The sequence below is a fragment of the Epinephelus lanceolatus genome, chromosome 11, assembly GCF_041903045.1.
Source record: "Epinephelus lanceolatus isolate andai-2023 chromosome 11, ASM4190304v1, whole genome shotgun sequence".
NCBI lineage: Eukaryota > Metazoa > Chordata > Actinopteri > Perciformes > Serranidae > Epinephelus > Epinephelus lanceolatus.
In genome coordinates, this window is record NC_135744.1 from 45,355,001 (window position 1) to 45,378,048 (window position 23,048).

Genomic DNA, 23,048 nt, shown 5'->3' on the forward strand with positions numbered 1-23,048 from the left:
TGGTACTACTGGTACTACTGGTGCTACTGGTACTACTGGTGCTACTGGTACTACTGGTACTACTGGTGCTACTGGTGTTACTGGTGTTACTGGTGCTACTGGTGTTACTGGTGTTACTGGTGCTACTGGTGCTACTGGTGTTACTGGTGCTACTGGTGCTACTGGTGTTACTAGTACTACTGGTACTACTGGTGCTACTGGTGTTACTGGTGTTACTGGTGCTACTGGTGTTACTGGTGTTACTGGTACTACTGGTGCTACTGGTGTTACTGGTACTACTGGTACTACTGGTGCTACTGGTGTTACTGGTGCTACTGGTACTACTGGTACTACTGGTACTACTGGTGCTACTGGTGTTACTGGTACTACTGGTACTACTGGTGCTACTGGTGTTACTGGTACTACTGGTGCTACTGGTGTTCATCTGCTTTACTGTTCACCCGTTTACTTCCTGTCAGCCCAACAGTAACGTTACCTTCACCTTTGACCTCAGCGATCAAAGTGCTTTTTCAGACTGAAGCTGGTAACTTAGCTTTTCACAGTTAGCTTTGTTCATCGTAGCTTTTTTACTGTTCCTGTCTGTGCGTGATGTCACAGACGCTGTCTGTCAGTCACTTTAATATGTTTGGAAGCTTTTAAATCACAGAGTAAAACAGAGCCACAGTGACCCGACGTTAATGTTAGCTGAGCTCTGATCAAAGACACTGAAGGGTCAGTGACGTGATGCTACTTTTTTGTGTCCATATTTAATCAAATTTAAAAGGGTTAAAATTTGAAAAGTAATGTATGATTAACTTACAAACTTTAATTTTGTGTAGATTCAGTATAAAATTTCTGCTTTTAATCCATTTTGAGAGAATATATTAGAGAGTAATGGCACAAATGTCTAAGTGGTGTAACCATAAAAACTTTGCACCAAATAATTAAACTTGATTAAAAACACTATCATTCTCAATAAAACACCATATCAGCTAGTTTGACATGATCTTATATTACTACTTTTTTATATTAAGTAAAGGTAATGTAATACAATTGTTCTAAATACGAAATTTAATTTGGGGAATCATGAAAGTCAAGTAAACTACAGTACAGGCCAAAAGTTTGGACACACCTTCTCGTTCAATGCGTTTTCTTTATTTTCATGACTATTTACATTGTAGATTCTCACTGAAGGCATCAAAACTATGAATGAACACATGTGGAGTTATGTACTTAACAAAAAAAGGTGAAATAACTGAAAACATGTTTTATATTCTAGTTTCTTCAAAATAGCCACCCTTTGCTCTGATTACTGCTTTGCACACTCTTGGCATTCTCTCCATGAGCTTCAAGAGGTAGTCACCTGAAATGGTTTCCACTTCACAGGTGTGCCTTATCAGGGTTAATTAGTGGAATTTCTTGCTTTATCAATGGGGTTGGGACCATCAGTTGTGTTGTGCAGAAGTCAGGTTAATACACAGCCGACAGCCCTATTGGACAACTGTTAAAATTCATATTATGGCAAGAACCAATCAGCTAACTAAAGAAAAACCAGTGGCCATCATTACTTTAAGAAATGAAGGTCAGTCAGTCCGGAAAATTGCAAAAACTTTAAATGTGTCCCCAAGTGGAGTCGCAAAAACCATCAAGCGCTACAACCAAACTGGCACACATGAGGACCGACCCAGGAAAGGAAGACCAAGAGTCACCTCTGCTTCTGAGGATAAGTTCATCCGAGTCACCAGCCTCAGAAATGGCAAGTTAACAGCAGCTCAGATCAGAGACCAGATGAATGCCACACAGAGTTCTAGCAGCAGACCCATCTCTAGAACAACTGTTAAGAGGAGACTGCGCCAATCAGGCCTTCATGGTCAAATAGCTGCTAGGAAACCACTGCTAAGGAGAGGCAACAAGCAGAAGAGATTTGTTTGGGCCAAGAAACACAAGGAATGGACATTAGACCAGTGGAAATCTCTGCTTTGGTCTGATGAGTCCAAATTTGAGATCTTTGGTTCCAACCGCCGTGTCTTTGTGAGACGCAGAAAAGGTGAACGGATGGATTCCACATGCCTGGTTCCCACTGTGAAGCATGGAGGAGGAGGTGTGATGGTGTGGGGGTGTTTTGCTGGTGACACTGTTGGGGATTTATTCAAAATTGAAGGCACACTGAACCAGCATGGCTACCACAGCATCCTGCAGCGACATGCCATCCCATCCGGTTTGCGTTTAGTTGGACGATCATTTATTTTTCAACAGGACAATGACCCCAAACACACCTCCAGGCTGTGTAAGGGCTATTTGACCAAGAAGGAGAGTGATGGAGTGCTGCGGCAGATGACCTGGCCTCCACAGTCACCGGACCTGAACCCAATCCAGATGGTTTGGGGTGAGCTGGACCGCAGAGTGAAGGCAAAGGGGCCAACAAGTGCTAAACACCTCTGGGAACTCCTTCAAGACTGTTGGAAAACCATTTCAGGTGACTACCTCTTGAAGCTCATGGAGAGAATGCCAAGAGTGTGCAAAGCAGTAATCAGAGCAAAGGGTGGCTATTTTGAAGAAACTAGAATATAAAACATGTTTTCAGTTATTTCACCTTTTTTTGTTAAGTACATAACTCCACATGTGTTCATTCATAGTTTTGATGCCTTCAGTGAGAATCTACAATGTAAATAGTCATGAAAATAAAGAAAACGCATTGAATGAGAAGGTGTGTCCAAACTTTTGGCCTGTACTGTGTATGAAGTGTCAAGTGGTGTAACCACCATTTAAGAGGCCATTTTGTTAATATTTTTGTTAATATTATAATATTAATATACTAAGGACCTCTGATGATCACAACTGCTGCATGACAAGGTTAGAATCTCTTAAAATTACTCATAAATTGACGTTTTTAGACTGTCAAATGGTGTAAGCGGTTACACCATTTGGCTCCTATTAAGAGCCTTTCTGTTTTAGGCAATTATGTCAAATATCAGTAGTTTATGATGCTAATTAAAGATGTATCATAAAAAAAAATACTTTTGATCTTGTACAGTAGCTTTAAAATACCTAAAAATCCAATAATTCATTTGAAGTAGAAATGTTAATCAAACATTAAAATTTCTGTCTGTAAAATACAATTATTTACATTTCTGCTATTTCATTACAATATATGATACATTTATGGAAAACTAAAATAATCAAACTAAATAAATAAAATCTATTTTCTGCATTAGATACCAGTTTCTAACAAGGAAAAAGTGGCTCGTCATAGAGTCAAGTTCACTTAATCTTGTTGACTGTCATATCTGAACAAACATGGTGTTTGACTGTAGAAGGACACTGTCAGGCAGTGTATCATATCTTTATGAAAAACACCAGTTACACCAATAGACACAACCCAGTGTCATTGATCAGCTGAAAGTGTTTCCTAATTATTCATATTCAGATATTTAAGTGTCCTTTACAATGTTGAGATTTTATAAATCGTTTAATTTCAAGTTCTGATCTTTGTAATTAAAAAAAGTCATTTTTCAAGTTGCTGACTGACATTTTGTCATTTCGTTGTTTTCTGCTTTATTTTAATAAAAAAATATCAGTTCAGACAGCGGTAACTTTGCCCCGACCCCACTGACTGCTGACATGTTACTCGTGGTCCCTAAAGACCATTTAAGACTAGACTTAAGACTTTCCTCTTTGATAAAGCTTATAGTTAGGGCTGGCTCAGGCTTGCCCTGTACCAGCCCCTAGTTAGGCTGACTTAGGCCTAGTCTGCCGGAGGACCCCCCTATAATACACCGGGCTCCCTCTCTCCTTCTCTCTCTCTCTCTCTCGTATTCTATTACTGCATCTTGCTAACTCGGCCATTCTGGATGTCACTAACTCGGCTTCTTCTCCGGAGCCTTTGTGCTCCACTGTCTCTCAGATTAACTCATATCACAGCGGTGCCTGGACAGCGTGACGTGTGTGGTTGTGCTGCTGCCGTGGTCCTGCCAGATGCCTCCTGCTGCTGCTGCCATCATTAGTCATTAGTCATACTTCTACTGTTATTATACACATATGACTATTGTCACACATGTATACTGCCAGATATTAATACATACTTTCAACATATTGTACCACAGTAGCCAGAACTATAACTATAATATTATTACTTTCAATAATGTTGTTGTAAGCTACTGTCATTACCTGCATCTCTCTCTCTCTCTCTGTCTCTCTCTCTCTCTCTGTCTCTCTCTCTGTCTCTCTCTCTGTCTCATTGTGTCATACGGATTACTGTTAATTTATTATGCTGATCTGTTCTGTACGACATCTATTGCACGTCTGTCCGTCCTGGAAGAGGGATCCCTCCTCAGTTGCTCTTCCTGAGGTTTCTACCGTTTTTTCCCCGTTAAAGGGTTTTTTTTGGGGAGTTTTTCCTGATCAGCTGTGAGGGTCATAAGGACAGAGGGATGTCGTATGCTGTAAAGCCCTGTGAGGCAAATTGTGATTTGTGATATTGGGCTTTATAAATAAAATTGATTGATTGATTGATTGATTGATGTTTTCAATGACATGAATTATCTCACGTCCCTGTGTTGATCATCTGTGAGGCTGGTGTCGCACTGCCGTCACTGATTTAACCCTCCACAGTACAGACAGACTGATGTCAGGTCAGCACTCAGAGACACACAGAGGACACACATCATCATCATCATCATCACCACCAGACATCTAAATTCATGTTATTAACATGTTATTAACAGGTACCATGGTGATGATGTCCTTCATCACAGACAGTCGTCCCCATCGCTGGTTGGATTCTACGATCTGACACCCACAAACTAATAAACACTTCAGAGCCAACATCGCCATGTTTCTCTGTGGAGCTTGTCAGACCTAGCAACAGTAACTAAGAGGCGGGGCTTAGATCGGCCAATTAATCAACTAATTGTCTCAAATTTAAAATTAAGTTTTTACTTTTCAACGAAGACGTCATGAAAACAATATGAGACACTTTTTGTGTAGTTTTGCTGTGGATATGGACACACAGGAGTGTGTGTGTGTGTGTGTGTGTGTGTGTGTTTAGATAAATGGTGTTTTCTTTTAAAGGCGTTCAGGCCCACTGACTCAGTATCCAATCACACTGCAGCATCAGGACAACACAGCAGAGGAAGAAGATGATGATGATGATGATTTGACAGGCGGAACACACACACACACACACACACACACACACACACACACACACACACACACACACACACAGTGGAGTGTGTGTGTGTGCTGTTGGTCATTAATCAGTGTTTCTGTTGGTGGATTCATCAGTTTTCTCTTCAAGGGCGCTGCAGGATTTTCAGCTGCAGAGTTTCAGCCCGTCACAGAGTCCTGCTTCACCCCTCACACACATATTTATTAGATTTTCAGATATTTCATAAATTTCCTGAAACTAAATGAAAATATTTGCAGTTCAAACTTCTTCATGGAGACGACAAATAAACCCTGAACATTTTTACAATAAGAAGAATCATGTGACTCACATGTTCCCGGCATGCAGGTCATCGTGGACGAACAGAGCTCCACCATCTTCACCGCTGGACATCCTGCTGCTATTGGAGGAACCGTTACCATGGAGACCTGTCAGTCAGACAGAAAGACAGACAGACAGATAGTCAGACAGACAGACAGACAGTCAGTCAGACAGACAGACAGACAGACAGACAAAAGTCTTTGATGAAAATCCTCCTCAGAGTGTTGAAAACCAGATTAGTTTCATCTTATTACTGAACACTGCAGGCTAACACACACACACACACACACACACACACACACACACAGAGAAGATCTATGAAGCATCATAATTCTCTGACCAAACTTAATTCAATACTTCAATATTTAACTCTGACCTAATTAGTGAGGAGTGTGTGTGTGTGTGTGTGTGTGTGTGTGTGTGTGTGTGTGTTCAGACAGATGAATTTGGGGGATTTTCTTCAGTAATTGACTCAGACATTTATTTGACTGTTCGTCTCTCAGAATTTCTTTCTCATCTTTTTCTTCTCCATCACTTCTGACAGTCATTAACATCAATCCCATGATGCACTGGGGCTGAAGGACATGCTGACCTCTGACCTGAAGCTTCACTCTAAAACACTTCATCAGTTAGCATCTTTAGCGCTGTGAGCTAACTGTCCTCAGAACATCTCAGTGTTCAGTCAGAGCTCATTAACGTCACATGCGTACACGAACACGTACGGAGCTTTCATCTGACCTCGCCGTTCATGTTGTGCGTATTTAAATAAAATTGATTGATTTATGCACGTTTTCTTCACGCTTTCAGATATGAAGGAAACGGAGCACAACCACCGGAGGTTACAGAGGCAATCCAGCCAAGTTCAAAAGCGATACGACCGTGGGAGATGACAAAGAAATTAAATGATGGTGAAACAAACAACTCAGCAACATGTAATAATAATAATTATATGTTGTCTGTATATGTGGTGGCTGTGTGACGGTGGACGGTCTCTCGCAGGTCCAAAACAAATTTCTTCTAAGGAAGACAATAAAGATCTTATCTTATCTTATCTTAATAATATACAGTGAAAACAATCTGTCCACATGTTAGGATGTAAATAATGACATCACAGACCACCGCCGTCTACAACACTGCCTCCATTTAAGATAAATACTACAACGTCCTCCACCGTCACTTTGTTTCTTGTTGTGTGAAACTTCTCACTCCGAACTTTAGCGCCATCCGTTGGCTGTATCTGTGACATCATAAAGGACACATGGACATCTGAGGACGTTTGAAACATTCGGATCTATTTTCATACGTCTTAGATTAGTGTGTTAGCATGCTAACATTAGCTAATCAGCAGCTGAGGCTGATGGGAGTGTCGTTCGTTCTGCAGGTTCAGTGTTGATACAAAGTTTTTCTGTGTTTCTACATAAAAATGATCAGATTGTGTTCAAGTCCTAAAAAAATCCAGTTTATATGAAGTGAACCACATTTTATTAATATAAAACCAAACTGACTATAAACAATAATGTTGTGATGTGTGGTCAAGATGGCGGCGGCACACAAAGTCACAGCAGCTCTTGTTTCTGTCACGGTGTTTCTTGTCAGTCGGCCTGTGTGTCAGTCTTTTTTTACCTGCTTATTTTAATGATCAGTTTGCACCTGGTCAGATGGAGCGCTCCTGATTTCATGTTATATTCTCTGTCCAACGACAATAACAGCTTTCTATTTTATTCTATTGTCAGAATAGAAAATTAACATGATGTACCTGTTGGTCTGAGTCACTGGGCAGGACGGAGCTGTCTGTTATCAAAACTGCTCTGGAGAGAAACCTGAAGAGACAGACAGACAGGTTAGTATAAGAGTTAGTATAACTAAACCAAAGATCCTCTGTAACAGAAGATATCCCACTACAAGCTGCACCAGTGGACCATAATGGTTACACTCCCTGTGTCCTTCCTGTTTGAACATCTGGAATCAACAGAGTGTGACATCACGTCAGCTCTTGTCAGATCTCGTGAGAATACGATGTAGGGATGCACCGTGTTAAATTTTTTTGTCAATATACAACAACTTATTTGATCAATAACTGATAGAGATATATCAACTTTCTCCCACCTCACTTCAGTACTCATCATCATCATCAAGTCTCCAGTAGTGAATTAACATCATGTCATACACACAGACTGTGACGGTGATGGAAACATGAATCACTGTTCAGTGTCTGTAATATTCAGTCATTGTACACGATGAGAAAAATCATGTTGGTGGATTCTGAGAGTTTGTTTTTCTATTTTCTATTTTTTAAGATTATTTTTGAGCGCTTTTTTGCCTTTTAATGACAGGACAGAAATGAAATGGGGAGACAGAGAGAGAGTGGGGACTGACATTTAGCAAAGGGCCGCGAGCCGGATTTGAACCCGCGGCCACTGCAGCGAGGCAATGCCTCTGAACATGGGGCACTGGCACTATCCGCTACGCTATCGACGCCCCTGAGAGTTTATCTCAAAGATATCGGCTGATACCGATGATGTGTCGATATTATCGTGCACCCCTTGTGCATTACTGAGACAGAGACACGTCTCCAACAGAGTTAATATTCTCCTGATTCATGTGTCTGTAAAAAAAATCATTTCAGTGTCAAAGGGTTTAGAGGGGGCGGGGCCTGTGATAAATGGGTCCAGTATTTACTTAAGTGACTTTGACACAACTGCGGCTGAAAATGTGTCTGAAATCAAAGGTTTGGAGGTCGTGGTGGTTGTGAAGGCGTGACTGAACTGTTTCTACATGGTTGCGAGGATGTGAGGTGGCTGCTTCCATGATGACTGGGTGGTTGGTCATTGTTGGGTCCTCACCTGGTGGGTGTGGCCACCTTCTTCCTGTCAGCTCCAACGAAGCCTTCCTCCACAACAAAGTAGCTGCAGCTGATTCGCTGTCCTCGGCTGTCAATCACCGCTTTACATCTGAGAGAAGGAGGGGGGGGGGGGGGGGGGGGGGGGGGGCGGGGACACACTGAATATTAGGGAAAAACACTATTTACTGAAGTACAGCGATTTTTCTACAGCTACAGTCTGAGATACAGTCACAGCTACAGTCGGAGCTACAGTCTGAGATACAGTCGGAGCTACAGTCACAGCTACAGTCACAGCTACAGTCTGAGATACAGTCACAGCTACAGTCTGAGATACAGTCACAGCTACAGGCGCAGCTACAGCCAAAACTACAGTCAGATCTACAGTTGCAGCTTCAGTCGGAACTACAGTCGCAGCTACAGTCACAGCTACAGTCACAGCTATGGTCATAGCTACAGTCAGATCTACAGTCACAGCTGCAACTGCAACTGTATCTACAGTCTGCAACTATAGATCTGACTGTAGCTGTGACTGTAGCTGTGGTCACAGCAACAGTTGCAGCTTCTTCACGGTGTCTCACGCACGCACGCACACACACACACACACACACACACACATATACTGATACACACTCACACTGAGGAGCTGCTGACAGCTGTTAAAGGGAATAAGTCCTGGTGACTTCATAGCTCCGTTGGCTACTTTAGCTCCATTGGATGTGTTAGCTCTTTAGCTCTGTTTGCTCATTTTACTTTGTTAACTCTTTTAGCATTGGTAGCTTTTAGCTCTGTAAGCACTGTTAGTTCATTTAGCACTGTTAGCTCTTTTATTACTTTTAGCACTGGTAGCTCTGGTGGCTCCTTTAGCCTTCTTGAGTCTGTTAGCACTATTAGTTAATTTAGCGCTGTTGGCACTGTACATTTTGTTTGTAGCTCTGTTAGCTCTTTAGGTCCTGTAATTACTGTTAGTTTTATTAGCACTGTTAACATGTTTAGCTCTGTTAGCACCGTTAGCACTTCCAGGCTTAGATTTATCAGCTGCACAACAATAATATCTTTAAGTTATGAGTAATATGAGACTTCCTGTTCACACCTCCCAAAGCATTATGGGAACTGTAGTTCTAACAGTCAGAAGATTATTATCACTAAATAACATCTATAACATTAATAACAATAATAGATTTACTGAGACTCCCTGAACATGCTAACATGCTAAAAGGCTAACGTCACCATGACAACAGAATTTGACAGATGAAGTGTGTGACCTTCTACAGGTCTGCTGTGTGTGTGTGTGTGTGTGTGTGTGTGTGTGTGTGTGTGTGTCTCAGCAGTCAATCAATCATTTAATCACAGAGCTGATGGAGCAGCAAATAATGATGGAGGAGAGGAGAGGAGAGGAGAGGAGAGGAGAGGAGAGGAGAGGAGAGGAGGAGCAGGAGGTGATGAAGAGGATCAGAGGGTTAAATTATGATGTTAATTTCCTCTCCATAAATTGAATATTTCACTGATCATAAATTATCGTCCAATCACTGCTTTTAACAGGAAGGTCACTCACTCACACACACACACACACACACACACAATCTAATCTAACCTGAGTATTACAGTGAGGAGTAATCTGAGTATTACAGTAGTATATCTGTACCTGTTGGTGTCTTTGTGGACCAGCAGAGCAGTGACTGAGTGTCTCAGACAGTAGATCCCTCCGAACACAGCACACATCCTGAAACACAACCATGACATCATCACTGTCATCATCATCATCCTCACTGTCATCATCATCACTAACAGGTGTGATGAAGGAGCGCCATCTGTGTCAGCTATGACCTTCACAATAAAAGCTCTTTCAGTCGACTGACAGGACTCAAAGACTTTTAATGTGAAAGTCACAGTATGTGGCCAGCTTCTATTTGACCACCGCACTGAACCCCTTCACTTAAATAATGATGTCATTAAGAGACTTTTAATAAGGTGCTTTAGTTCTTGAGTTAATGGGTTATCTGGACAGTTTAAGGGGTTTTATAAAACTGACCAAATATCAAAGCTGGTTGAAAAAGACTGAACAATCAGAAACATATTTAATGAAGCCCTCATTCAGGACAAACCCCTGAATTTATACATTAACTTAAAGAATAAGGGTCAGTTAAGGGACTTGTACATATTAAAGGGATTTTAATGTCTTAAAAACAGAAAACACATTAAAACGTTGGGTCACAAAGAAGAGTCTGGTGTCCACATACTTTTGGCCATGTAACCTGCTGTGGTGTGTGTGTGTGTGTTTGTGTGTGTGTGTAGTTTTCAGAATAAAGGTTTAATTTAGGATCAAAGGGGCTGTTGTTTGATTGACAGCTGTCTCAGCCAATCAGTCAGCTGTGCCCCCCCACATTAATAACATAATCAAATTACAGCTCGCTTCATAAATCAAAGACTCACTCACATTAACACACACACACACACACACACACACACACACACACGTCGACCTTTTCCTGAAGAGCTAACACATTCGTAACGTCCAACAATCTGTCTGTCATCATGACTTAATTACTGTGTGTGTGTGTGTGTTCTCAACTCTTTGAAGCATCTTAAGACGGTGAACCAAATTACACACACACACACACACACACACACACACACACAGAAAAGTCAATTAGGTCTCATTAATGTGTGTGTGTCCCTGATTAAAAGAAAACAAAGCAATAACTGTCGAGATGAGGGAAAATTACAACACACACACACACACACACACACACACACACACACACACAGTCTTCAGGTGTGTGTGTGTGTGTGTGTGCTGAGCGTCAGTCACTGCTCCTCAGAGACACTGAGGCAGATCCTAGCAGTGGCTACAGACAGAAGGTCAAAGATGATCCACAGAAACACTGGAAGAGGACGAAGTCAGTGAACTCTGTTATCAGAGCAGACAGAGAGGAAGAGACACACAAACGTAACAACACTGTCATTCCTTATGTCGCAGGAGTGTCTGAGAAACTCAGGAGGATCTTCAACGAACACCACATCCCTGTGCACTTTAAACCAAGCAACACACAATGTAGTGTGAGCAGCTCAGTGCAGCCAGGTGCACAGATTTGTACACAGGGGAAACTAAACAACAACTCCACACGCTCATGGCACAGCACAGGAGAGCCAGCTCACAGGTCAAGACTCAGCTGTCCTACATCTCCAGGAGAAGGGACACTGCTTTGAGGACAGCAATGTGCACATCTTGGCCAGGGAGGAAAGATGGATTGAAAGATGAGTAAAAGAAGCCATCTACGTCAAGCTGGAACGACCATCGTTAAACAGAGGAGTCGGCCTACGTGATGGTTGGGTGGGTCAATGACTCACATGTGACCTAAGCAACTAAAAATCGATTTCTCATGATGTGTTTCAATGGCTAGATGAAAATTATTTTCTGGTCCTGTTTGAATTGTGCCATGAATTTAATATGTTGTTTGTGAATTTGTAATATATTTTTTCGTGTAAAGAAGGCTACAGTTTAGCGGGAAGAAGTTTGATACTGTTAGGTTTGGTGTGAGAGCGTTTGTGGACTACAGCTCTTCGCTGCTCCCGATGCACAGGATATACGTCACCACTCACACTCGGAACATGGCTGTGTCTCTGGTGCACTTCACCGCCTCAAAGAAAATCAAAAGAAAGAACAGCCATTCTTGTTGGAATGGTGACATCTGGGTACGAAACACAGCGGAATCTTGATCTGATCGTCACGTAGGCGACATGTAGTCTTTCTCATTACGTTGTTTCCACAGCCTTTAACTGAAGAATCATACAATAAACTGTCAAACTCTTCACATGAAAAAATATTATTTAGACCCACACAACACATTTGTGTAATCCAAGGCATTTAATGACTGCAACCAGAAAATAATAATTTTCTCTCCATTTTCCGAGCCTAGAGGTCCGATGGGGGTCTACCGGAAGGGGCGTGACTTACGAGCTCTAAATGCTCCGTCACATGTTAGAGAGCTCATAGTGCCCTATTATCCCATCAGAACACTGCACTCTGAGGATGCAGGGTTACTGTGGATCCTAAAGAGGAGCCAGAGCCTTCAGCTATCAGGCTCCTCTCCTTAATTTGTGTATTTCGTGTCATTCACTACACATCCACTGCGTTCAATGTGCCGCCGAGTGCGAATTCATATTTAATCACATCTTCAAATTGAATTTACGTGTAATCCAATCACATGAGTTGTGTTAGTCACACTCAGTGTGAACACAACATGAGACGTTCCTCTGCAGCCCAGTCTCCACCAAACCCTTTCAGTCCAGTCCCTCTGGAACCAGCAGTAAGCCTTCAGACATGGTACCTAGACCCTCGGTCTGTTCAGACAGTCCTCTTAAATGTGGGCGGGGTTGTTGTCACTCACTGCTCCGTCCAGCACTCGCTGTATTTCCTCATCAGCGGTGACACAGATGGAAGTCTGCACCTGGTTTATCGTCCACAGAACGAGGCTGCACGCCCACATTTTCACAACAAAATAGAACAGGCTGCAGTGAGAGTCTCTCTCCATGGGATATTTAAAAATAGCAGCTTTGTGCATTTAGTCCTTCTCAGGCAAGCTCAGGGGTTTAGTGTTGCTGTAGCCCACAGGAAGTGAGGATTAGAATATATGACCTTCACATAATCCGCTCCAAATTAATCTATATTTTTAAAGTCATTACTAAAAGTGTGTGTCATATAAAAACTAAAGTGATGGTCAAAGTTGTCACAGTGAAATTTAAGGTGTGCTGATGGATTCACGTCATCAACTCATGCATTGAGTAACATTACAAGTTAACGTTCCACCTTAAAAGTTGCCGGCAGTCGGCCCAGTGAATGAAGTTATTTTTTTCTCTTTCATTTTATAGTTGTAGTTTACTGATGTATGAACAGAGGTTACATAAAACCAGAGTGAGCGTCCTCTACTGACCAATCAGACTGCAGGGTTCCTAGCTCCACCTTTTAGTACCAGATCTGTGTGCTAGGTACCCCAACAGAGGGGGGACCAAACATGGGGACGCTAAGGAACGCTTCTGTTGGGACCATCCACAACTTTCACTGTGGAGACAGAAACAATGAACCGGACTGGTCGGTGGAGACGGGGTCAAAGTGACTTTAGTCCTAAGAGGAGACATGTAGTGACTTATTGAGACGATCAGAGACGAAGCTGAAACTCATCCAGAGCTCAGCGTGATCGACGAGACTCATCTGACGGCAGTGCTCAGTCTCCTCACTTCGTATCTCCACACTTTCACCGACTGGTAAACAGAAACTGACTGATAGTTTGAGACAGATAATAATCAGCTGGATCTCTAACAGACCTACACACACAGTATATAGAATCATATTTCTCCTCTGATATGTAAATAACTGGATCATACACAGATCTGCTGCGTCTCTTTTCTGTTAGAAAATTAAAACCTGTCTGATTCACAGAGCTTCATTTTCAGTTGGATTTTATTTGTACAAAACAGTTCTGCTCAGTAACATGGAGAACTTTTGATTGAGAGAGTTCATGTAACCTGTTGCAGTTTGTTTTTATGTAAGTTATTTAAAATCAATTGTATTATGAACAAACATCTGATTTTTCCACTAAAAAAAATAAAAACATGTTAATGTGTGATGTCGATTTAAGTTCTTAGAAAGAAAAAGAACTAGAATCATTAAAAAATATGTTGGCAAATCAGAATTGGTGATTAAACTCTGAGCTAGTGTGCGTCTAGTTTGTGGAGCGCGGTCATCACGTTGGTTTCATCAGTCTGTAGATCGTTTGGTGGCGAGCTGCAGAGTGTTGGAGATATCAGCTGTAGAGACGTCATCATCGTCTCTTTCCACAAATCATGACCCAGTTCCTCAGGATGAATCCACAGAGCTCGTTGTGAGCAGTTTCATGTAGGAACTATTTTCTTTCTGCCAAACTACATTCACAGACCGTGTCACCACGCAGAGGGAAGCTGCATCTACTGTTAGCTCACCGAGCATCACTGAGCTAGCTAACGTTACAGCTGAGCCGAGGAGGACGCCGTCAGTGTTTATTAATGTTTCCATCTCATGTTGTCACAAGCTTTACTCTGGAATCTCACAACGTTCAACAGAGTCAACATTTAAAGTCGTTATTCTTATTCATAAAACTTAAAAAGTCCGAACTTAAAAATTTTATTTCAACTTTTTACTGATGAAGAAACAATTTATTCATTAAGTCAACGTTTTAACATGTTGACTCAAAACTTTATATTAGGAGTTCAGAATCTCTGTTGATGATGTCACAGTTTTTGCTTTAAAATAAAATTCTGCTTGTGACATTGTTTTTTAAATCAGTTATTTAAACTTTTTACTGATTAGTGACATTAAAAAGTCACTAATCAGTAAAATTAATGAAATGTTAATAATAAATAAAAACTAACTCTCTATTTCAAATTTTTGACTTTGTAAATTTAAATTTTGGACATTATGAATAAAACTATTTAATGTTATTAATCTAAAAATACAAATCATGACTCTCAAAGTAAAAATTAACTCGTGACAAAATATAAAAACATTGATCAGTACGACTTTAGATTACAGTAACTAACAGCTCGTATCATGCTGTGTGTGTGTGTGTGTGTGTGTGTGTGTGTGTGTGTGCAGTAATATCCGCTGAGGATCATCTAATATGTAAATGAGCTGAGCCCTGGGCGACACCCTCCTTATTAATATTCATGTTTGGTTCTAATGAGACAGCAGGGGTTACCATGGCAACACGCCAATCTGCCTCCAGAGAGTCTACAGACGTCAACGATGGCGGGACGCTGCAGGACATCCGACTGGAGTACGACTGAAGTACTCACCACACACAGTACTAATAGCAGGAGCACTGGTAGTATTAACAGTATGACAACACAGACAGACAGACAGGTTCTTACCTACAGAAACACTGGGGTATCTCTCCCAGGCCGTAGACAGGAAACAGGAAGGGCGTGTTTCCGTAGCGACCCAGGCAGCGCAGGAAATGACGTGTGGAGGCGAGGCCCTCCTCTGTGGGTGTGTCCTCTGTTACCATGGCGATGGAGTGAAGCAGGAAGTGCTGCAGGTTGTCACTAAGCTGCTGGTCACGCAGGAACTCCACATATGGCCGACCGTTGTAGGCTGGAAGATACAGGACTAGATTACCCACAATGCCCCAGGATCTAACAGGCCACCTGGTGATGTCAGCTGACATGTCTTACCTAGCTGCTCCTCCGTGTCTTCCACACAGGAAGTGAGGAAACGCATCAACTTCCTTTTTTCTACCACAGACAGCTGACGACTCGCAAAGACATCCGCTCTGCTGCAGGGCACCTGAGAGACAGACAGGGACACCGTGAGACCGATGAGGACACAGAGAGACTGACGGGCACACAAAGAGACAGATGGGTACACAAAGAGACAGACGGGTACACGGAGAGACAGATGGGTACACAGAGAGACAGATGGGTACACAAAGAGACAGACAGGTACATGGAGAGACAGACGGGTACACAGAGAGACAGATGGGTACACAGAGAGACAGATGGGTACACAAAGAGACAGACGGGTACACGGAGAGACAGACGGGTACACAGAGAGACAGATGGGTACACAGAGAGACAGATGGGTACACAAAGAGACAGACAGGTACACAGAGAGACAGACGGGTACACAGAGAGACAGACGGGTACACAAAGAGACAGACGGAGACACAGAGAGACAGATGAGGACACAGAGAGACAGACAGGTACACAGAGAGACAGATGAGGACACTGAGAGACAGATGAGGACACAGAGAGACAGATGAAGACACAGAGAGACAGACAGGTACAAAGAGACAGACGGGTACACAGAGAGACAGACGGGTACACAAAGAGACAGACGGGTACACAGAGAGACAGATGAGGACACAGAGAGACAGAGAGGGACACAGAGAGACAGATGAGGACACAGAGAGACAGACGGGTACACAGAGAGACAGACAAGTACACAAAGAGACAGATGAGGACACAGAGAGACAGACAGGTACACAGAGAGACAGATGAGGACACAGAGAGACAGACGGGTACACAGAGACAGACAGGGACACAAAGAGACAGACAGGGACAGAGAGAGACAGACGGGTACACAAAGAGACAGACAGGTACACAGAGAGACAGAGGAGGACACAGAGAGACAGACAGGTACAAAGAGACAGACGGGTACACAGAGAGACAGACGGGTACACAAAGAGACAGACGGGGACACAGAGAGACAGACAGGGACACAGAGAGACAGACGGGGACACAAAGAGACAGACGGGGACACAGAGAGACAGACGGGGACACAAAGTTAAACTGATATGTTTTGCATTATAGATGAAGTTGCTCGACAGGTCAACAGAGACAGACAGGTGTCCACACCTGTTCCACATTTCCTTGGCGACAGGTGAGTATCCTGGTGACGTTCTTGAACTCTGCATAACGACTGACATTTGATTTGATGAGCAGATCGACCAATGAGCCGCGAGAATACATGAGCTGGAGGAAGAGGAGGGAAAACTCCGTCAGTTCATTAACGGTAATAAAACACGTTATAAAACACAGATGTTACAATATTTTATATTGTTGTGATTTACTACGACACGTTTCCGTGTTATATTGCTACATTACTAAATTACTTAACGTTACTGAACGTTATCTACATTATAAAATGTTTTGTTACATTAATCAATATTATATTACTATTTCAAATTCTATTATTATATAACTACCGTTACGTTACGTTACGTCACTACGCCACGTGATATCATTTTATTATTCTGCATTAGACTTCGTTTAGTTTGGTTGTTACCTTGGAGACCAGGTCGATGTTAAACCTGCGTCCTTCCTTCACCAGCTGAGCGTAGCTGATCTTCTTCCTGGTTGGCTCTGATTGGCTCTGAGCAGCAGCGGGGGTGGGCTGATCTGCCTCTGGCTCCTCCCCCTCTGTGTGGGAGGCCTTTGATTGGACCAAACATGTGTCAGAGATTTCCCATGATTCAGAGCAGAGATCAGATGATGCACACCATGGGATTACATTTATGTTTTTAACAAACTCATTCTCACAGTAATGATTTGGTTTATTGAAATATTTATACTTTTCATTATATTTAGAACATCAGAGACTTTTCTGTTTCTGGTGTTTGTACTGAAACCCTAAAGAAGATCCACTGTCTCATTATTGATCTCATTATTGAGCGCTCTCTCTCGCTCTGTGTCATACGTTGATTGATTGATCTCGTCGACCTTCCTCACCTGCTGTTGTTCTTCTTCTCCAGCTGCTACTTCCTGCTCCGCCTCTTCCTCCTTTGAACCTACAGCCAATAAAAACTCGTGTATTCAAACACTGAGCAGCTGGTTATGAGCGTGTCACACTTCAACACGTCACATGTTCAGTGACACGTCACATGTTCAGTGACACGTTATAAATATGATAATCTGATGTGTTATATTTATATTCAGGTGTTTCAGTAAAGAATCACCGTCACCAGGATCAAACCTGCAGATTCTGTCTCAGATGTTTCGTTGACAGCGTCCTCAGCAGCTCCTCCTCTGTCTTCTTCTGTGGTGTTCTGAGCATCAAGACTCTGAGCTTCCTCCTCCTCGTCTTCCTCACTGACAATGTTACAGACTAAATTAATAACTTATTGATAAATGTGTCTGAGGACTGAAGTTAGACAAAGTCAAAGACATAAAACAACAAAGTGGGAGGACTCAGAGTCTGAGGTTTACCTGGTGAAGCAGAACACCTGCAGGTTACTGATGGAGGCGGAGTCTGAGTTTGACAGGTAGATCAGCTCCTCCCCTTCCTCCAACAGGCTCGAATAATCCTGAAACTCCTCTGGCTGAGACTCCTCCTACAGCACACACACAGGTCGTTATTCCTCTGATCAGTAATGTGATCAGTAAAATCCTCCATGTTTGTAGTTCTTCCAGAAGGAACACGGAGGTGACTGCAGCAGGCAATGAGAGCACAGTGCTGTACTCACCTGGTGCTCCTGTATCCAGGTGAGCAGAGAGTTGAAGGTGAAGCTGGCCCAGTTAGCTGCATAATAACTTCGCCTGAACACACAGACAGACACACACACACACACACACACACACACACACACACACACACACACACAGATCTATGACACATCATAATTCTCTGACCCAACGTAATTCAACACTTCAATGTTTATCTCTGACCTAATTAGTGAGGAGACTGTGTGTGTGTGTGTGTGTGTGTGTGTGTGTATTGATCACAAACTGAAACCATGTTTGTGATGATACATATCAGGTGATGATGATGATGATGATGAAATAAAACCGACCTGTCGAGATGAAGAACTCTCTGACCGACTCTGGAGAAGGCTGCTGCCACCACCGACTCAGCCAGACCTGAACACACCATCAATCAATAATCAATCTATCATAGATAGATACAAAAAGCCCACATGTGAAAATAATTATATATAAAATAGGACAAAAAATACACAAAAATAATCCATAATTAACAAAAAGTAAGTATCAGAATCAGAAACAGTTAGACTTTATTGATTGCTCCTTACAAGAGACAATACATACAATGTATATATATATATATATATATATATATATATATATATATATATATATAACTTATATATCTAACACTATGTATAAAATATGTATAAATGTAAAATATATTAACAGAAATAATTAAAAAAAGAATATGCAAAAAATCTCATAATGACAAACTGCAGCAGAGCAAGAAAAAGCTTTAATCTAAAAAATATTTATGTGCTGGTTTTACTTGTGAACTCATCTTATTTTGATAATATTTAATTCCTGTGTTTGTGTCATCAGTGTTGACATGTGGCAGGATCACATGATCACTACAGTTACTGTGACCACTGACATCACAGCAGTAACAGCACAACATCTGTCTCTAATGGAGCACAGGTACACACTGGAGTAACGTAACACCAGCCTGGACGTTAGCATCAGGCTAAAGCTCTGAGTGACACAACATGGTGTATACAGATCTAATGAGGCTAACGTTAGCATCAGGCTAAAGCTCTGAGTGACACAGTGACACAACATGATGTATACAGATCTAATGAGGCTAACGTTAGCGTCAGGCTAAAGCTCTGAGTGACACAGTGACACAACATGATGTATACAGATCTAATGAGGCTAACGTTAGCATCAGGCTAAAGCTCTGAGTGACAGTGACACAACATGATGTATACAGATCTAATGAGGCTAACGTTAGCATCAGGCTAAAGCTCTGAGCAGCACAGTGACACAACATGATGTATACAGATCTAATGAGGCTATCGTTAGCATCAGGCTAAAGCTCTGAGTGACACAACATGATGTATACAGATCTAATGAGGCTAACGTTAGCATCAGGCTAAAGCTCTGAGTGACACAGTGACACAACATGATGTATACAGATCTAATGAGGCTAACGTTAGCATCAGGCTAAAGCTCTGAGTGACAGTGACACAACATGATGTATACAGATCTAATGAGGCTAACGTTAGCATCAGGCTAAAGCTCTGAGCAGCACAGTGACACAACATGATGTATACAGATCTAATGAGGCTATCGTTAGCATCAGGCTAAAGCTCTGAGTGACACAACATGATGTATACAGATCTAATGAGGCTAACGTTAGCATCAGGCTAAAGCTCTGAGTGACACAGTGACACAACATGATGTATACAGATCTAATGAGTCTAATGTTAGCATCAGGCTAAAGCTCTGAGTGACACAGTGACACAACATGATATATACAGATCTAATGAGGCTAACGTTAGCATCAGGCTAAAGCTCTGAGTGACACAGTGACACAACATGGTGTATACAGATCTAATGAGTCTAACGTTAGCATCAGGCTAAAGCTCTGAGTGACAGTGACACAACATGATGTATACAGATCTAATGAGGCTAACGTTAGCATCAGAGTAAAGCTCTGAGTGACACAGTGACACAACATGATGTATACAGATCTAATGAGTCTAACGTTAGCATCAGGCTAAAGCTCTGAGTGACACAGTGACACAACATGACATATACAGATCTAATGAGGCTAACGTTAGCATCAGGCTAAAGCTCTGAGTGACACAGTGACACAACATGGTGTATACAGATCTAATGAGGCTAACATTAGCATCAGGCTAAAGCTCTGAGTGACAGTGACACAACATGATGTATACAGATCTAATGAGGCTATCGTTAGCATCAGGCTAAAGCTCTGAGTGACACAACATGATGTATACAGATCTAATGAAGCTAACGTTAGCATCAGGCTAAAGCTCTGAGTGACACAGTGACACAACATGATGTATACAGATCTAATGAGTCTAACGTTAGCATCAGGCTAAAGCTCTGAGTGACAGTGACACAACATGATGTATACAGATCTAATGAGGCTATCGTTAGCATCAGGCTAAAGCTCTGAGTGACACAACATGATGTATACAGATCTAATGAGGCTAACGTTAGCATCAGGCTAAAGCTCTGAGTGACACAACATGATGTATACAGATCTAATGAGGCTAACGTTAGCGTCAGGCTAAAGCTCTGAGTGACACAACATGATGTATACAGATCTAATGAGGCTAACGTTAGCGTCAGGCTAAAGCTCTGAGTGACACAACATGATGTATATAGATCTAATGAGGCTAACGTTAGCGTCAGGCTAAAGCTCTGAGTGACACAGTGACACAACATGATGTATACAGATCTAATGAGGCTAACGTTAGCATCAGACTAAAGCTCTGAGTAACACAGTGACACAACATGATGTATACAGATCTAATGAGGCTAACGTTAGCATCAGGCTAAAGCTCTGAGTGACACAGTGACACAACATGATGTATACAGATCTAATGAGGCTAACGTTAGCATCAGGCTAAAGCTCTGAGCAGCACAGTGACACAACATGATGTATACAGATCTAATGAGGCTATCGTTAGCATCAGGCTAAAGCTCTGAGTGACACAACATGATGTATACAGATCTAATGAGGCTAACGTTAGCATCAGGCTAAAGCTCTGAGTGACACAACATGATGTATACAGATCTAATGAGTCTAACGTTAGCATCAGGTAAAGCTCTGAGTGACACAGTGACACAACATGATGTATACAGATCTAATGAGTCTAACGTTAGCATCAGGTAAAGCTCTGAGTGACACAGTGACACAACATGATGTATACAGATCTAATGAGGCTAACGTTAGCATCAGAGTAAAGCTCTGAGTGACACAGTGACACAACATGATGTATACAGATCTAATGAGGCTAACGTTAGCATCAGACTAAAGCTCTGAGTGACACAGCGACACAACATGATGTATACAGATCTAATGAGACTAACGTTAGCTCCGCTGCTAACATGAACAAACAGCAGCTGGGATGTTTTTGTACGGTTGTTGTTGCAGCAGCTGACTCACACACATACACACACCAGCCTGGGCGTTAGCTGCTAGCCGCTGTCATTTAGAATGAATGGACCGTTAGCCGCGAGCTAACCCCAGCCTGTGTCCCCGTTTCGGACGGGTTTAAACCAGGATTCCGGGATGTTTCGGGACCGAACAGCCGCGAGACCGATCAGACACACGTTCAGATACATGAACCGGGTCATAATATGTGATAAAACCTCAGGTGTGACTGTACCTGTCCCCAGAATGACGACGTCAAAATCAGACGGCAGATCGTCGGCGGCCATGTTGTTAGCAGGGAAACACAGAGTCACGTGACAGGAGGAGTGTTTTTTTTTCACTGATCAGTCAATAATTAAAATACATCAAATATTCACATGTAACACACATTATGTAAAATATATATTTGCAATATAGATGAATCTTTTTGTAAATATAGTGATAGCTATTGTTTGTATGTTTGCTTTATGTTCATTACTTTCTTCACTGTTGTAGATGAATACTTAAGATATCAGAATTATGAGACGTGGAATTATGTTTTACTAATAACACAAAACCAAAAGCTAAACAAACCACAATATGTATTATATTTCAGATCCTACAGTGGTCACAGTCAGACTAGTCTGAGTGGGCGGAAGTTCGCTGCATAGATCAGCCTCTCATTGGGCGGAACGAGCCACCCGCTGAAGTCCCGCCCTGCCACCTCCGGTTGTGTAGCAGTTTTCAACACGTCCTTTACTAACTTTTGAAGTGTTTGATCTTGCGGGGATGTAGCCATTTTTCTGCCATGGTTCGCGTCCTGTAGACGATATTTTTGTGGGCGTGTTACACCAAAACCTGTTTCTCCCCAGCAATATTTTTGCAAGCGCACCGTTGCTGTGGCACCGCCCAAAACGATTGTGATTGGTTGAAAGAAATACAAGCAGCTGGGTTTTTTTTCCTCCAATCTTAAAGTGTGAGTCGGCCCAGCCAGGTTTGGTGAGTTTAACCGTCTCTTCAGTCGCAGTCAAACTGCGATGAGACACGAGGACGGACAGAGAGGACGACAGGAGCTACCTCTGCAGACGATGACCTCATCACAGTCACCAGCCTCAGGAACATCCAACTAGGAGCCCTCGTACGTGTGACACAGATGGATGGATGTATGGATGGATGATGGATGATGGATGGATGGATGGATGGATGATGGATGGATGATGGATGATGGATGGATGGATGGTTTGATGGATAGATGGATGGATGATGGATGGATGATGGATGATGGATGGATGGATGGTTTGATGGATGGATGGATGGATGGATAGATGGATGGATGG

At 42.2% G+C, this 23,048-nt stretch overlaps 2 protein-coding genes across 2 annotated transcripts in view; both read right to left on the reverse strand.

Moving 5' to 3' along the window:
* The window catches only part of LOC144464793 (uncharacterized), a 1,698-nt gene extending 526 nt beyond the window's left edge, over nt 1-1,172 (reverse strand). The window contains exon 1 of the mRNA XM_078172714.1: nt 1-1,172. This exon is cut by the window's left edge and continues 526 nt beyond it. Within this exon, the coding sequence (XP_078028840.1) occupies nt 1-424 (424 nt within the window). The 5' untranslated portion in view covers nt 425-1,172.
* The window catches only part of chm (CHM Rab escort protein), a 26,907-nt gene extending 4,867 nt beyond the window's left edge, over nt 1-22,040 (reverse strand). The window contains exons 1-14 of the mRNA XM_033610195.2: nt 21,968-22,040; nt 18,632-18,698; nt 18,305-18,377; nt 18,048-18,172; nt 17,815-17,930; nt 17,571-17,629; nt 17,128-17,274; nt 16,698-16,814; nt 15,516-15,627; nt 15,213-15,435; nt 9,952-10,029; nt 8,311-8,418; nt 7,224-7,287; nt 5,478-5,574 (exon numbers count right to left, since the gene is read on the reverse strand). Of these exons, the coding sequence (XP_033466086.2) occupies nt 5,478-5,574; nt 7,224-7,287; nt 8,311-8,418; nt 9,952-10,029; nt 15,213-15,435; nt 15,516-15,627; nt 16,698-16,814; nt 17,128-17,274; nt 17,571-17,629; nt 17,815-17,930; nt 18,048-18,172; nt 18,305-18,377; nt 18,632-18,698; nt 21,968-22,019 (1,438 nt within the window). The 5' untranslated portion in view covers nt 22,020-22,040. The remainder of the gene's footprint in view (nt 1-5,477; nt 5,575-7,223; nt 7,288-8,310; nt 8,419-9,951; nt 10,030-15,212; nt 15,436-15,515; nt 15,628-16,697; nt 16,815-17,127; nt 17,275-17,570; nt 17,630-17,814; nt 17,931-18,047; nt 18,173-18,304; nt 18,378-18,631; nt 18,699-21,967) is intronic.
* Nucleotides 22,041-23,048: the final 1,008 nt, after the last annotated feature.